At 48.8% G+C, this 16019-nt stretch overlaps 2 protein-coding genes across 2 annotated transcripts in view; both read left to right on the top strand.

Moving 5' to 3' along the window:
• Nucleotides 1-15962, top strand: part of SLC7A5 (solute carrier family 7 member 5) — a gene marked incomplete at its 5' end in the record, with an annotated part of 41600 nt that extends 25638 nt beyond the window's left edge. The window contains 8 exons of the mRNA XM_009277318.2: nucleotides 2956-3061; nucleotides 3813-3857; nucleotides 5246-5369; nucleotides 6471-6574; nucleotides 7353-7449; nucleotides 7802-7951; nucleotides 9130-9307; nucleotides 11178-15962. Coding sequence (XP_009275593.1) covers nucleotides 2956-3061; nucleotides 3813-3857; nucleotides 5246-5369; nucleotides 6471-6574; nucleotides 7353-7449; nucleotides 7802-7951; nucleotides 9130-9307; nucleotides 11178-11233 — 860 coding nt within the window. The remainder of the gene's footprint in view (nucleotides 1-2955; nucleotides 3062-3812; nucleotides 3858-5245; nucleotides 5370-6470; nucleotides 6575-7352; nucleotides 7450-7801; nucleotides 7952-9129; nucleotides 9308-11177) is intronic.
• KLHDC4 (kelch domain containing 4) overlaps nucleotides 11627-16019 on the top strand; it is a 53351-nt gene continuing 48958 nt past the window's right edge. Inside the window, exon 1 of the mRNA XM_009277319.1 lies at nucleotides 11627-11650. Coding sequence (XP_009275594.1) covers nucleotides 11627-11650 — 24 coding nt within the window. The remainder of the gene's footprint in view (nucleotides 11651-16019) is intronic.

A 16019-nucleotide genomic window follows, 5' to 3' on the forward strand; every position in this document is an offset into this window, starting at 1 on the left:
AGCCTGGAGAAAAGGAGGCTGAGGGGAGACCTCATCGCTCTCTACAACTCCCTGAAAGGAGGTTGTAGCGAGGTGGGGTCGGTCTCTTCTCCCAAGTAACAAGCGATAGAACGAGAGGAAACGGCCTCAAGCTGCGCCCGGGGAGGTTTAGATTGGATGTGAGGAAACATGTCTTTACTGAAAGAGTGGTGAAACATTGGCACAGGCTGCCCAGGGAAGGGGTTGAGTCCCCATCCCTGGAGGTATTTAAAAGACGAGTAGATGAGGCACTTAGGGACATGGTTTAGTGGGTGGTGGTGTTGGGTCGACGGTTGGACTCGATGATCTTAGAGGTCTTTTCCAACCTCAATGATTCTATGATTCGGGCTGGGGACCACTGATGCACTCCTCCCCTCCTGGGCAGCTGGGCGAGAGTGGCGGCTCAGCTCTTCCTTGGAGGCACCAGCACACGGTTTCTGCGTGAGGTTTGGGAAGGCACAGAGCGAAACCTGCAGATGCCTCCGAAAACGGAACATTTGGCCTGAGAGCTTTTTGCCTGTGACAAACAGAAAGAGGCTTTCGGTGGAAGCTGGTGTCCAGTTGTGGACAAGAAATGGAGGTGTGAGCCCGCGGTGTGATGCTGCTTGTGCCCTGGCTCCTCTTGGATCAGAGCATCTTCCTGACGTGGTAAAGGTGGTGATCCCTCAGCCCAGGTGGGAGCTGGGCTACTGGCAGAGCACGAGCAGACCTTTGAGAAGAGACGTCCTGAAGGGTGTTTGAAACGCCTGGAGAGCTCTCCTGCTCTCCTAGTCCATCCGTGTGCCGTGCCAGTAGCTAATTACAGTCACTGTTAACAAAAAGTGTATCTTATTCCCATAACAAAAGACCTGGAAAGAATTAGACTGGTAATTATTCAGGAGGGGCAGAAAATAAATTCAGGAAAGCTGAGCCTGAGGGATCGAGCAGGATGTGATGCTGTGCATCAGCCTCCTGCTCAGCCTTATTGTTCACAGCCAAGCTGGGGCATTAATGCTAAATTAAGATTATATGACTGAACCTATAAGCCAGGAATTAAGGTTAAACTCACGGCATTATATCAGTCTCTTTGCATTTCCTGGCTTTCCTGTTACACTCTGATGTATGCTTTTTAAAAAAGATTGGTGCATTTTGCTAAGAAGATTCACTGGCTAAAGGGGCATTAAACACAACCAGCGTATCCCAAGGTAGATTCAGAAGAGACTTTCCTGGCAGTGAGGTGCTGGGAGAGAGGGACAAGGCAACACCAGTGGAGAGCTGCAATCTGCAGTGGGATCGGGACAAGTAGAGCCTTGGAAAACCCGTGTTTCCCAGACTTGATTGCCCAGTGCATGTGCTGCTGCTGTGGTCCCGGCTCTTTTGCAGCTCACACCAACAGCATCCCCTTGCAAATGGGATAGCAACCACGCAGGGAAGAAGGCAGAGGGGGCCTGGTTTTCTGGGTAGTTTTGTAAGCAGAGAGCATTTTGGACACCGTGTTAGGGAATATCTTTTTCCCCTGGCTAGGACTCAGCAGGAGGGAGAAAGGAGGTGAAGGGAGCAATGCCCAGAATGGAAAGGATAGGGATGGAGCTGGAGGGTCAAGCAGAGAAGGGGAAAGACAAGATGTAGATCTCCCAAGCACACAGGGCAGCTCCGTGTCACTGGCACAGATTTGGAGCAGTCCCTTGTGAAGCCCCGTGAATGAAAAAGGCACCAGCAGACTGATAGTGCCGTCAGGAAAAGTCCCCCTTTCCCTCCGCCAGAAAGATGAGTGCGAGGCGCTAAAAGGTCCGTGCATCCATATTTGTTACCCAGCCTCTGCAAAAGTGGCTTTTGGTGGCATAGGGGAGTGAAAGTTTCCAGCGTGAGATGGGGAGAGAGGCCATCCAGAGGAAAAATGCCTGGTGTATTAGCATCCCTCCCCTTTCCCCAGATGCACGTCCTGGGTACCTTGTGCTACGAGTTGAAGGGTTAAGCTCCAGGCCCTGCTGACTGCCATGTGATGCAGTTGCTCGGGTGATTAGTAAAGATCTGTGTCCTAAGAGGAGTCACATGTGCTTCGACAGGGCTCCCTGGATGCAAACGTGCCCTGCCGAATCCTGCCTCGCTCCCCACTTCCGTCCTCACTAAGGGGAGCGCTGGGTCTGGGGAGGGGAGCGTGGCCTCGCCATCCCAGGCCTACACCCGGGCTCCACATCAAAAGACAGGGAACAAAACAACTGCAGAGCGTTTTAAAGCAAAATAAATAAACCCTTGGCTGCTCTGGGTGAGTTCTTACCAAAGGTACAATCGAGTCATCTATTTATGGCTTTTTCTTTCAAAAGCAGATACGTAACAGGAACTTTTGATATTCACGTCCTAAAGAAGCTAACTTCTGATATTCAGGCCCCAAAGAACCTGACTTCCCACAATCAAAGGGATTGCCATAACCCTCTGCTTTATCAGGTGGCTGGTGGGACTAGAGGAAATCCTGGGTTTCTGCTTTATTGGGTGGCTGGTGGAAGTGGAGGAAATCCTGGGGTTTTATCAAATGAAAGCAGCTTTCAGTTGAGAGGACAATGTGACAATATCTGTTTGCGTGGCATCTTCCAGCAGGAAGGTCCCCAGAATGTTTTCTTCGCAGGGAGAAGATATCTGGGAGATTACCTTGGCGATAGCATGTTGCAGTGTGAGAAAGTTTTGAGGACTCGGTAACGGCCAGTTGCTTGAGACGAGTATATTTGGGGCTGATTATTTGGTGCGTTGCTCCGGGTGAATTAAGCACTGTAAAACTGGAGGAATCAGCCCAATAGAAATATGTGCACATGCTCTCTAGCGTAACCCGAAATGCATCGGCATGATAATTTAGTATCCTAAGAGCAGCTTTTGCCTCCAGGTTTCTCTGTTTCAGCACCCACAAAGGCCCTTGGGGTTCACAGTCCATCTGCATCGATCCTTTCTTCTTTTTGTTTTCTGCAGGCGATGTGACAAACCTGACTCCTGAGCACTCCTTCGAAGGCACAAAAGTAGGCGTGGGGAACATTGTGTTAGCTTTGTACAGCGGTCTCTTTGCCTACGGAGGATGGTAAGATGCAGCCCCGTATCTCTTTTCAGTGCTAAATACTGTAGTTCATTTCTTTGTCCCCAGATTGTGTTTGCAGGAAGAGTGTGGTCCAGGACTTTCCATCTTCCTTGTAACCAGGGCAATGAGGCAGATGCTTTGGGTTTGCCTAGTAACGTTAATAGCCATACTTCACGCCCCATTTCCAGCCAGGACATAGAAGCACAAAGAGGTGGTGGTGATCATGGGATTTAGAAGAGGCAGCAGATGATGGGTTGCTTGGTGCAGCTCCTAGGTGGTATTAAGAGAAAGCAGCAGGGTGGGTTTAGCTAGCAGAGGAGAGATGTGTTACATGCCAACAGATTATTTAGAGCACCAAACTGAAGCTCCTGGAGAGCTTCTTTATCAGTCCCTTTGAGCACTTGCAAGCACAAGGAGCCTGCTCAATTTGCTGTGAAAACAGGGCAGTTGCAGCCATCCTTATTGCCTGGAGGGTGGCCCTGTCGCTTGTGGGTCCAGCTCATCACCTGCAATCACCCCTCCTGTTGCAAGGAAGCTGGCAGCATGGTGTGCTTGATCCACCAGCACCATCCAGGGCATGCGCTTTGCAGGTTTTGTGCCGTGGGTCTTGGACTAGGCATCAGCCATCACAAGCTTTACCGCAGGTTTCAGTCTCTCTATCCCTCCTGAAATTCCCTTGCAGATGAGTAAGATGAAGGGCTTCTTTTATTCCATGGACTAACCAGAATTAACCACTGTTCTTTTTAAATTACAGGAATTACTTGAATTTTGTTACAGAAGAGATGATAAATCCCTACAGGTAGGTGTGTCCCCTGTGATGACTTCCCTGGGAGGAAAACTTGTTCTTGGGAAGCCCTTTCCTTATGTGTGTGACAGGGGTTGCTAATCAGCCCAGAAGCCGAGGTCTTTTTCTAGGGAAACAGAAAACGAGGTAAATTAATGGCATTGTTCCTCCCTGGAATAGGGGAAGGGGAATAATAATCTCTGTATGAGAAGGGCTGCTGCTTATGCTGCTTTCCTGTACTACCAATATTATCAGTGTTGTTGGAAAGTCCTGCTTCCTTGGCATGGCACCTCTCTGAATTATAGGCGAGGAAGGAGCACTCACGGCTTTATTACTGTCTTGTATAAACTCCCACAAGAGTATTTGTGCGTACATATGTTTGTCACATGCTCTTCCTGTTCTCTTGAGCAACAGCCGCTTTCTGCGCTGCTCGTGCTTTTCAGGGTTGTGCAGAGGACCTGGTGAGATGGGGGTGGGCCACACCAAAGCAGGACATCGCTGATAAATAATTTTTGCTCACAGGGAAGGTGCCTGCGAGGCACCGTCGATACGAGCTTCAGGGTCACTTGTGCAAGAACCCATTCCTGGCTGACCCTGGCAGTGATTATTAGTGCCTGCTGGGAAGCATAAGATTTGATACGCCCTTTCCTTGACAAACACAGTTATAAAAAAGTTTTTGCAGATTGCAATTAATTCTTGTCTTCTGAATGCAGTCATGGTATTTGACTCTCTCCTCCTGTGGCTTTGAGCTCCACTAGACCAATTATACATGGCATCAAGCAGGGTTTCCTTTTTCAGTTTCGGTTCGCAAATGAAGTTAGACTATTTGGAAAGGCAAATTTGTACCAACACAGCCTCGTCTTTACAGACCCACTCAGACTGTGTCTGAACTCATTTTCTTTGAGTTTCATCAGTCCAGCCAGCTGCACAGAGTTGGAGCCTAAAAACTGCCCGCTAAATCCCTGATCTTTCCATCTCCCCCAAGAAACCCACCAGCACAGATGCTTCTCCTTTGCCCAGAACAGAATGCATGTGCTAATGCCACTGGCTAGCAAGAGACGTGGAGGGGGGGTATTTTTAATTAGTTGCCTTTGCAGTGATCCTGGATTACTGCTTGCCTAGACAGCCAGAGTCTCTCCATGCAAAAAGTCCCTTCTGCCATAATCCTTCACTCTACATCTGTCAGCCTCCAGGCTGTTCCCGTGTAGGCATCTTCTCCTCTCCTAGGGGAGCAGCCTGTGGCTAGGAAACTGGCCGTGCTGAAGAGCCAAAGAAGAGCAGAGTGGCACAAGCCAACTTGAAGTGAGCGCAGGAGGGCCGCAGCATGAGCCACCGATCCCTGGCATCAACAGCGCTCTTCTCTGAACTGCAGCGCTCCATTGCAATTTATATTTTCTTCCTAGAAACCTGCCGCTGGCTATCATCATCTCACTACCTGTAGTCACTTTGGTTTACGTGCTGACAAACTTGGCTTACTTCACAACCCTGTCGACGGACCAGATGCTGACATCCGAAGCCGTGGCTGTGGTAAGACCGGTGCATTTCTGATGTGACTCATCTGTTTTCCAGGGCTGGTTAAATGAGACTTACAATCTCCGCATGCATCTCCTAGTTTGTTCCATGCTGATCATGGCTGCTTACAAAAAGGCTGATGTTTGACAGGAGATAAAGAGCAACTGTGACGGGAGCAGGGAAGGACAGTGTGATACCAAGTGGGATTAATCACAGACAATAGTAAGAGTGGGCAGAAAGTTAACGCTGCTCTTAATGTGTAAATATGCAAGGTTGCTGCTGGCCTCATGACTTATCATCAGTTACCAGAGCATGATATTTATGGGAAAAGGTCATTCAGTCAATACTGAACTAAATCGTTCTCTCTGTATCTTCCTTGTTTTAATTAAGAGAGAAAAATAATACTTCCATTAATTCAAATGCCATTGTGGTCAGAAATCCTGGTTGCTTCAGAAGTGAGCAGCGTGGTATGACCGTGAAAACTGAGTGTGACCAGGATTTTTCAGTGCTTCAGGGGGAATCTCTCACTCCAGGATAAGCTGGTCTGGGTCATTTGGGTGACAGCGCTCCGTCATTTGGGTCAGTACCCAGCCCCGCTCCGGCCTGCACGTGCGCAGTGCTGAGTTATTGGAGATGCCAGCCTGTGTTGCACTGCTCTAGTCGTGTGCCTTTGCAAGGCTTGAAATCGGTATAATAGTGTTGGCATAAAAGTGCAGTGAAGCAGTGCAGGGTCACTTTGTGATATAAAACTACAACTCTGGGTCACTGCGTTTCTAAGGGGCTGTGTCCCAGGGTCCTTACTCAGCAATTGGCAATAGTTGTGTGTCTGAATCTCCTTGCAGTTTCATTTTGGTCTTGAACTTTTGGATAGCCATTCTGATAAATGTTGTGTTCTGACTCCGAGGGAAGGGCTTTCTGCTGATTTTTTTGCGGTTCCACAATAGGCTTTTTCAGGAAGGAGGAGCAGCACGTGGCAATATGGAAAACTCCGTAACAGCTTCAGCACTAAGCCATGTCATTTGTTCAGATTTCTACAAATATTAAGTCTTTGTTGGCGGCTGTGAGTCTTTTGGACATTCTGGGTGTGAAATGTCTGTCTTGTTGCCCCCCATTTAGGATTTTGGGAACTATCACCTTGGCGTCATGTCCTGGATCATACCCGTCTTTGTTGGCTTGTCGTGCTTTGGATCCGTTAATGGATCTCTCTTCACTTCTTCCCGGTAGGTTTCTTGCTCAATTTTGTGTTTTTTGTTTACAAGTCATGCTTAATGCCTCTTCGTTTGGAGTCGTCCTCCAAAGAGTGGTTGTGGGTAGACACAAAGTCTAAAGGGTCTGGAGGCCATGTGGGGAATGCAGGAAAAAAAAAAAGTAAGACTTTAAAACTGTATCCAGTTTAAAGGAAACCCTTTCAGTGGTCTCAATCTTCTGTTCCTCAGGCAAAGTCCTGTTGAAGTTCCTAGAACATAAACAAACACAGGCTTGGGGCTCAGTGATGTTGCCTGAGAAAGTGGCCTTAATGAAAAGCAGAAACTTATGAAACTTCAGGGCTGAGAATCCCTCCAGAAAGGGGAGAAAGGAGGGGGACTGAGATGGTTCCAGCTCTGACACGCATCTCCTGGGTTGTCTTAGGAAAGTCACTTAATTGCTGTCTCTGGAAAGGAGGCTATAAATACATCTTTTCTTGCATTCTTTGTCCGTCTCCAGCCTTCCTTCTAAGACAGGGACTTTCCACTGTGTACGTGCAGAACACCCCGTGCTGGGGTCTGATCCTGGAGGGCCCCACTCCTGAACCGGTGACTAGCAAAAGGGCACAGCTGGCATCGTGCAAGGCACCACTAGGGTGGAAAACCTGCGCGGAGCCTGGGCGTTTCAGTCTTGCTGCCTCAGCACTGTCTAGGCTGAGCTTGCGCTGTCCCCATTTGTTTTGTGCTGAAGACAAACCCCAGCCCGGGGCTGAAGGTTGCAGAGGTGATAACGGCTCTGTCTCCCCCACCTCAGGCTGTTCTTCGTGGGATCCCGAGAAGGACACTTGCCTTCAATCCTGTCTATGATTCACCCCAGGCTTCTCACTCCCGTGCCATCCCTCATCTTTACAGTAAGCACCTGGGTCTGTGGTGATGAGCATCGACCTGGCATTGAGAGACGGGTCGGGGGTAGGATCCCATCAGAGTGGTTGGAGCAGGGCTGCTTGGGCACCATCTCCAGACACAGCCATTTCCACATGCACCTACAGGAGAAGATAGACCCTTCTCATCATATCCTCATATTCCACTTCTGTTTTGAAATTGCTCCAGGCACCAATTGAAAATAGCTTAAATAAGTAAAAAATAATCAACCTGATTCTTTCCTGGCAGATAGTTCTTCTAAAACACCTGTATTTAGTGTTGTAACATATGTGGTTTTGCCTACTTCTCCCTTTGCTAATGGCTTTTTTTTTCTGGATGCAGTGTGTCATGACCCTGCTCTACGCCTTCTCCAACAACATTTTCTCAGTCATCAACTTCTTCAGCTTCTTCAACTGGCTGTGCGTGGCTCTGGCCATCATCGGCATGATGTGGCTGCGTTACAAGAAGCCAGAGCTGGAAAGGCCCATCAAGGTGAGAACAGTGTGGTAATTGCGTGGTGGGTCCTCCCCGAGTCCCTTCTCAGCACCAGGGAGGGTTCAGCAAGTACGGCTGCTTGCCCTGTACGGAAGAGGGACTGGGATTTCAAGCGTGCAGGGGAAATGTTGTGTTGTAGCTAATGCAGGTGTCCTTGCTGCACGGAAATCTGCCGAATGCGAATCGGTGCAGGAGGACGAAGAGCTGCCGTGGCCGTGGGGACATCAGAGTGAAGGAGGCTCTGTGTGTCAGAGATGCGGGGTGTTCTGGTGGGGTAGCCCAGTGGGAAGCTCTCAATGGCTAACATATTCCCCAGGACAAATCATAGGCTGCGGCTCTCAGTGAAACACTCTGTACCATCATGGAATTCACTTAAAATAGTTTTTTAATAAAGCAGACAAACCCACGCCTGCAGAGATGAGAACTTTGTTCTCTTTGTCCTTGGCCAGCTTGGCAGTACCGTGTCCCATCTGGGAGGAGGCCAAGATCATGTCAGCCGCAAGCGTGTCTGCCTTCCTTAAAGGCATGTTTCTCACTCATCCCCCAGCACACTCAGGTCTCTGCCAGGCAACAGGCAGCCAGAGAGAAACAAACTCGCAGACCTGTACCAGTGCCTTCCCAATGTAACTCTTTGCAGGGTGTCTCCTTTGGGTTTTTGGTTTTTCTTCTAAAAGCTGGGCTGCTCTCAGCGGGTGCCCTGCTCAGAGCAGTGTAGCCGAGTCCCCTGAGAAACTGCCGTGAAGATGCTATGGCTTGTGCTGTGGTTGCTGCTGAATTTGATGCTGTTAGTACAGGTGCTTTTTATCAGGAATCGTTCAAGTATGGAATTGGGGTCAAAAAAAGGGTGCTGAGAAAGGCTCACGGCTGTTGGCAAGCCACATCTCCGTGCTTCGTTTTGCTGGTTTTAAATGTATGTGTTAGGTGTTAGCCTACGTCTGTTTTCTCCAGGATTGATGAAGAGCACTGCCTAAATCGATACCTTCCCCATGGCAGTTCAAGGTCATGGTCCCCTTGCTCAGAGCACTGGGACAGGCAGGAGGACCGTCCACGTAGGGGTCCATGGTGGAACATGAACTCCTTCCCTCTCCGGGTTGTACAGCTAGATAAACTTCACTGGAAAGTGTACCCTGTTCCCCTGATACAACTTCTAACCTGTTCTTTGGGTCCTTGTTTAGGTGAACATCTGCCTGCCCATTTTCTTCATCCTGGCCTGCTTGTTTCTCATTGCTGTTTCCTTCTGGATGACGCCGAAGGAATGTGCGATTGGCTTTGCAATCATCTTCAGTGGGATTCCTGTTTACTTCTTCGGGGTCTGGTGGCAAAACAAGCCCAAGTGGGTTCTCCAAGGCATCTGTAAGTATTGCCAGTGAAGAGCAAGGGTGCAGCCTTGGCTTTTGCTCCAAAACCAGCAGCTTCCCGGTGAGCATGCTACAGCTAGTAGCACTGGCTCTCCTTCGTGCAGTGGAGGCTTCCAGTGTCTTGGCTCTGACCAGTCCTTCTTTAACAGTAACAAGTATTAACCTGATTATTACCTTATCTATCAAGCACCCAAAACACACCCTGACTTGCGATAATCGCAAAGTTTGGGCCAAATACCATGGGGTTTTTTTATCTCGGCAAACAGGTTGTTGTTACGCAGTGGAGCGTAATTAGCTGAGCACATTGCTGCCTTTCTTCTGCTTCCTGCAAGAGCACAGGGTCAAGCCTTTCGTCAGCAGAGAATCCCTTTCTAGTGGTGTAGGAAGGGAAAAGAAGTAATGGTGTAACAGTCTGAGCACAGTTGGCCTCAATTTGACTGCTGAAAATTCGTAATTAGTCCCAATCCATTGCTTAGCCAGTGCTAACATTTCTGATCCAGTCAAAGCTCTCCTTGGCATCAAAATGTGGCAGCAGAGCAGAGGGAGGGGAAAATCCCCTGGATGTTTTCTCTTACGAGGTTTATTTTTAAAGTATCTTTGTATAAGGTTTTCCAACAGCTGACACTACACCACGGTGTGTTCTGAAGGGATGGAGAGGCTGTGCTTGGCACATGTAACCTCTGTCTGAACAACTGAATCAAGAAAGTCAATCTGTGTTGTCCAAGTAACTAAACTCTACCATCTGCCTCCCAGCTCTCATACAACAGGCTGACCTAGAAAAGCAGACAAGTAGAAATGCCCAGCCTTAGCTGGATGCTTTTTATGAAGAAGAAAAAGGCTTTTAACAGTGCTCAGCACTTGTTATTGTCACCCCCTCCCCATCTCTCTCTCTCTCTCTCACTTTTTTATTCTGAGTATTAGGCTCAGTTCCTGGAAAACCCATTTTTGCAGTGCCTGGGTGGCAAATTACCATATTAATTGTTTTCCACCACCAAAGGCTTGTAAGGAGAATATAGAAAATATTCTGGGAACACAGAATTATCATCCTGCAAATGTCCGGTTAGAAACATAGGAACTTTAAACACGTGTGGATATTCATGTATTGCAGATAATTTGATCACCTCCAACTGATCTGAGTTTGACTTCGTGTGTAGTTAGAATTAGCGTTAGCTTTACCTGGCAAGCTATCTTGTGGTCTCCAAACACACAGTGAAGCGGCAGAAAGCACAGGTGTGTTCGGATACCAGCCACCAAAACTAATGGGTAGAAAAATAAGAGTTACTGCAGTTTAGCACCTTTCCTGTGCCAGCTTGCATCTGAAATGCTTCCTTTGCTCTTCACCTGCTCTGTGCAAGGCAGTGGGCTCTGCCTTGTGTTCGGTATGCTGAGTTGGTTTAGTCCTGGGTACTCAAGCCTTTAAAGAAGCTGTGTGCACATACAGCCGGGGTTTTCAAAATTGGAAGTAAAAGCATCAGCTCATATTTTCTATGCCCATTCCTGCTATTGTGCCTGACTCGGTTTTGGCTGGTTGCAGTTCTGGCATCCAAACGTAGTTACCGTATCACCATGTAATTAGAAACTGGCGTCAAGAAGTACCGGAGCCTCTCTCGGGGCAGTACAGCATCCTCGCTGCAGGAGCAAAGCTCCCAGTGTTACACGTTTAAGTTCTGGGCACAAGCAGAGAGTAGCCCGCGGCTCATTTGCTTTCAAGTCTTAAATCGTATTTGGACTAATCTTGCTCAGAACCACGGTGGGGAGGCAAATGGGTCAGCCCTTTTGAGGCAGAGTATCATGAACTGAGACCAAGATATATGTTGGGCCTCTGCATGTGATCTCTAACCTGTACTTTGCTTTCTTCCCCATAGTCTCTGCAACAGTCCTGTGCCAGAAACTGATGGAAGTGGTTCCGCAAGAATCATAAGCAGGAAAAGCAGAGACATTCAGCTCGAGGAAACGCACAATATTATTTTAAGACGACACAAGGAGAAAACGCTTCTGATCCCTCGTAAACGAAACCTAGGCACTGGAGCACCCCGTCAGAGCTGCTTCGTGTCTGACACCATGCCCCCGGCTCTGCCTTGCCTCCTCCAGCCCCTCCGTCACCACCCTTTAGCCTGGCAGATGAGCAGCCCTGCGATGAGAAGTTCTTGGTACGAACGTGGGCCAGGAGGAGGAATTCCTGCCGGCAGCTTCAAAGGGGTCCTGCCTGTCTGGCAGCAGCAAGTCCGATCAGCCTCTGTGTGTGTGTGATACTGAGGGCTGTACTTCAGTTCTGTGTAGACTTACTTGGTTTGGGTCTGGGATCCCCGAGACGATGGCGGATCTGCTCACAAACCCGGTTTGAGTGTTGCCAGCTGTACAAACGTGCCTGTGTCTGGGGCTGGGACTGTCGCAGAGCCGCAGGGTGGTCCTGAGCCTGGCCCCCCTGCCTTACCTGGTCAAGGGCAGGTGGTTAGGAAACAAACGTTGGCTGATGTTGGCTCACAGGCTCACACACACACAAACTCATACCAAAATACATGCTGCTGGACGCTTTGTGGACTCTGTCCACTGGCAGTGACTTAGGTGAGACAAGGCAGAGCAGAATTAGTGTCAGAGAAATGATGTGGGGAGGCCTCGTCTGATTTTAATTGTATTCCTGACAAGAGCACTCAGGGTCCCCTGCCACTGCCTGGCTTTTAACTCTCAGATCCAAGCCATCTCCCTGCTATTGAGCCAGCCCTCCGGGATGCTCTTCACCAGAATGCCCATCCCGTGGCCCTGTGAATTAGCACTGGGGCAGGTGCAGGCCTGGGGGGGGAGTTCCTCCTGATAAACCCAGGGAATTGCAATTAGCAGGAGGCCAAGTCCTTGGCTTGCTCACTCCATGTTTTTCTGTAGATAGGCTATCATCCAGCATGGGATGAGCAACATCATACTCTCTGAATGGCCCTGTTCATTGCCCTTGGTGTGATTCATGTTCACCCCTAAACCATTTGCAAAGAGAAAATAAGGGTGGGATTCCCTTGGCTCGTTCCCTGGGGTCGGTCTGTGCATTGCCTGTCACCGTGCCCTTCGTTATGCTGTGTCTCTTCTAGAACGTGCAGTGGAGATGGGACCAACTGGATCTGGGGGTGTAGAAAGGGGCAGATGTCCCCGGATGGCTGGAGCCTGGCTTCAATCTCGGTCTGCTGTAGATGGTCTGTTTTGCTCTAAGAAGCAGGGACTGGGGGCCGTTCCTCCTTCGTGCAAAACTGCAGCACCAGGTTTGGCTTGGTGAGATGCCCCCACCAACGTCCTCCCGTTCAGGGAGTGGTCTTTGAGCATGAACCACGATCCACGTGTGAAATCTTGTTTTGCTGTGTGGGTGGTGCAGTCCCGTCCCCTGAGCCCACCCAGAGTTCCTCTAGTTCCCGAGTAATCAAAACTGTCCTCTTAGGAACATGTTGCTTTATTTGGTCAAAAGCATCACCTTTTCAGCAAAACTGTAGTTCTTGAACAATTTGCTCATAATGCCTCTGCACTCAATGCGATAGTCAGTTGGAAATCAAAAGCATCTTTTTCCCCACAAGTGAGCTGCTTCAGCCTCTGTTACGGATCTTCTTTGTGCTTGTGCTTTGTGCAAATAGGTTGTTGAACTACTTTTCCTCCCCAATATTTTTGTAAAGTAAGCTGTTTGGAAGCCGGCTGGATTCTCCTGTTAGCATAGAGTTATTTTGGATGAAGAGGCATTAAGGACACCAATGGTACTAGCTCATGCTTTGTCCTTTTAAGAAGTTCTTTAGCAAAAAAAAGTGTGTGTTATAGCAGGTGGCAGCTTCTGTTCAAGCGTGTGTGACAATGACTGTGGCTATGTCAGCGAGTGTCTACACGCAGCTCTTCGCTATTGCTTCGCCAACCACGCGTCTTTGCTTTGAGGCAGTGCAGGAGGAATAGGTGAGACAATCATCACGCTGAAAACCTTTGCTGTCGGGTTGCTTATTCCGTGGCAGCACAGCGTAGAGATAGCCAAGCCAGCCCAGGTGCCACTTTACACGTCTTAGCGCTGAGCTCTCCCGGAGCTAAGTTAACCCGTGGAGAGCTGCAGCTGGTTTGGGTACATCTACAGTGCAGAAGAACCCAAAGTTCTGGCCAGTGCCTGGCTGTTCGGGGACCTATGTGCAATGAATTGGAGCATCTCAGATCCAGTGCCTGCGGAGAGGCATTTGCATAAATAAGGTCGCGAACCATAAAACCTGAACTCAATTTTTGGAATCCTCTTCCAGCTGAAGGCTGAGATGTTTTGGCAGGGTAGCGATGGGAAATCGCTGCTTATGCTGGCCCTGCTTCATCGAGAGAGAACCGCAGTCTGTCACCTTCCACTTGGTCTGCAGTTTTTTGTCTGTCATTACAGGCAAAATGTAACGTCTCAGGGACGGTTTCCTGCAGGGCCTGGGTTCAACGTAGGGGCTCTCAGTGGTAATATATACCGGTGGAATGACCTGTGATGCAAAGGAAAGGGATTTTAACTCTCGGCCGCCTCGATCCAATGTAAATTAGCACTCAAGTCCAAGCCACAGAGAGCTCAGAAATAGGTCCAAATCTCCCAAAGGCGTGGGAGTTGCTTGGTTTGGACACATCTTTAAATGACTTTCATCAGTGATGGAAGACCCATCACTACACAATATCCTCTTGGTGAACCTTTCACACTGGTTTTAAAGGGGAGATGTCACACTGAGAAATATTTTTTTATCAATTAACTGATCTTAATTAAATCCTTAACTCGCTCGCTTGCTCTTGATGAATTTTCATGATTCTTCACTTGCTGCTAAAGATCTTTCTCTTGTACTAACCTGCTGGCTCTGGCATTGATACCATATGTTTCGTGGTGATCTCGCCAGCGTCTCCATGGCAATAGAGGTATAGGAAGAAACTGAACCAGGCACCAGCACAGAATGACAAAAATGTTGAATTTGGTCAGCCACAAAGTTTACCTTTCAAAAACCTGATTTCTTTTATCCCTGATTCATTGACCCCGATAGTTCCCCTCTACCAGAGCTTGGTGACATGGCTGTAACAGGTTCAGTTATTTTTCCTGACTGTTAGGGAGATAATGCGTAAGGGGGTAAAACTGAATTTCATTGTATAAAGAAAACACAGTACAGTAATTTTCACTCCAATGGGTGAAGCTGCTGTTAGCAGCATCTGCTGTCCAGCACGACAGCTTGTAACTCAGATCAGCAACCAGGAGGGGCTTGCCATGTTCAGCGGGATTTTTGTATGGGAAAAGAGAGAATACATCCCCCTGAAAGACCTCCTTGCTGCTTGTTCCCCTCAAATGTGGAATGAGATGTGTCATGGAGGGCAGCAGAGACTTCACAGAAGATTTCTCATCATTCCCAGCGCCGGATGTGGGATTTTTCTGTTGTTTCTCTGTTTGCTTGTGCTCTTTTGAGCCTGTGATCAGTCACGCCTGTTGCAACCCACCAAGGGAGATAAACCCTTCCTGCAAAGGACGCACGCAACCACAGTGACTGTGACTTTGCTTTCCTAAACAGTAGCTACAGTTAAACGAGGTACCACGTGAATCTATTTCATGTGACAGTATTCTGCAAATACAGCTGGAGCGGTCGTGTCAGCAGAATCATAGAATCGTTTTAGGTTGGAAAAGACCTTTAAGATCATCGAGTCCGACCATGGAGCCGTGGCTGTGTATTTCTGCAAGTGGTAGCTGTGCCGCAGTAGTCCTTTGGTCCTTGTACTAAACCCCCTTTCAATTATTGCTCTTCTTAGCATGTTTTTAAGTATTTAGACTCCCAGGCAGTCAGTTGTTGGGGGTGTTCACGGAATAGCATCCCGCAGGGATTGCTAAACAGTTGGGCAGGGGCATGCAGGAACCGGCGGGCAGGCACTTCCTTACCCGTTGGGTTCCCCTTTCTAAATGAGAAACCTTCCCAGCTGAGAGGGAAACCAGCCCTGCTCAGCCCTGCAAAATGCTCCTGGCCAAAAATGGGTGAGATTTAAGTCATTCTGGGTGGATTTTTTTTTTTAACTTCCTGCAGTATTTGCAGTGTTTTCCATCTCAGATACCGTGTTCTGGTAAACATGCTTTTGTTTTTAATGGCACCCTCTGTGGATACTAAGTTCAAAGGGACTCTGTCACTGTTGAACAAACTTTAAAGATCCTTCAACTGGATTGAAACTCATGAAGAAGCGGCTTTGTCGTTCTCTGAGCCCTCTCCCTGCGGGCAGCTCAGGCAGAGCAAGAAATTGGGCTCCTCCATGGGCTCCTCCCCTGGGGGTCTGCCCCGAAAGCAGAGCCCTCGAGGGGCAGTGGCGTTGCAGCAGAGCTCTTCCCTGCGGCCGCGACTTCCCAACCACAGAGAGATGTTTGCAGTGGCAGAGTCTTGGCCCAGCTGTGGGGAATCGCGGGGAAGGTTTTCTCTCAGTCTGGGAAGGTACCTGTGCCTTCAGCTGAGGCTACAGCGTTCTCGGGCTTTAATAAAAAATAAATAAAATAAAAAAAAAAAAGGAAACAGCCAAATGTTGTCATTACGCAACGCTCTGGCTGTTTGGGGCTATTCTTGTGGGACGCCAGCTTTTCCATCAACTGGTTGTGCAACTCCATTTCTAATGACATCAAAGGGGAAGGCGAGGTTGGCCATTGAGAAAGGGCTGGAACAAAGCTTCCTACTGGAGCTTGGGAAGGGGCAGCCCAGGGGTGAGACGGCTCCAGTTCCCCCCCCGGG

Source organism: Aptenodytes forsteri, unplaced genomic scaffold, assembly GCF_000699145.1.
Source record: "Aptenodytes forsteri isolate BGI_AS27 unplaced genomic scaffold, ASM69914v1 Scaffold50, whole genome shotgun sequence".
NCBI classification, from domain to species: Eukaryota; Metazoa; Chordata; class Aves; order Sphenisciformes; family Spheniscidae; genus Aptenodytes; species Aptenodytes forsteri.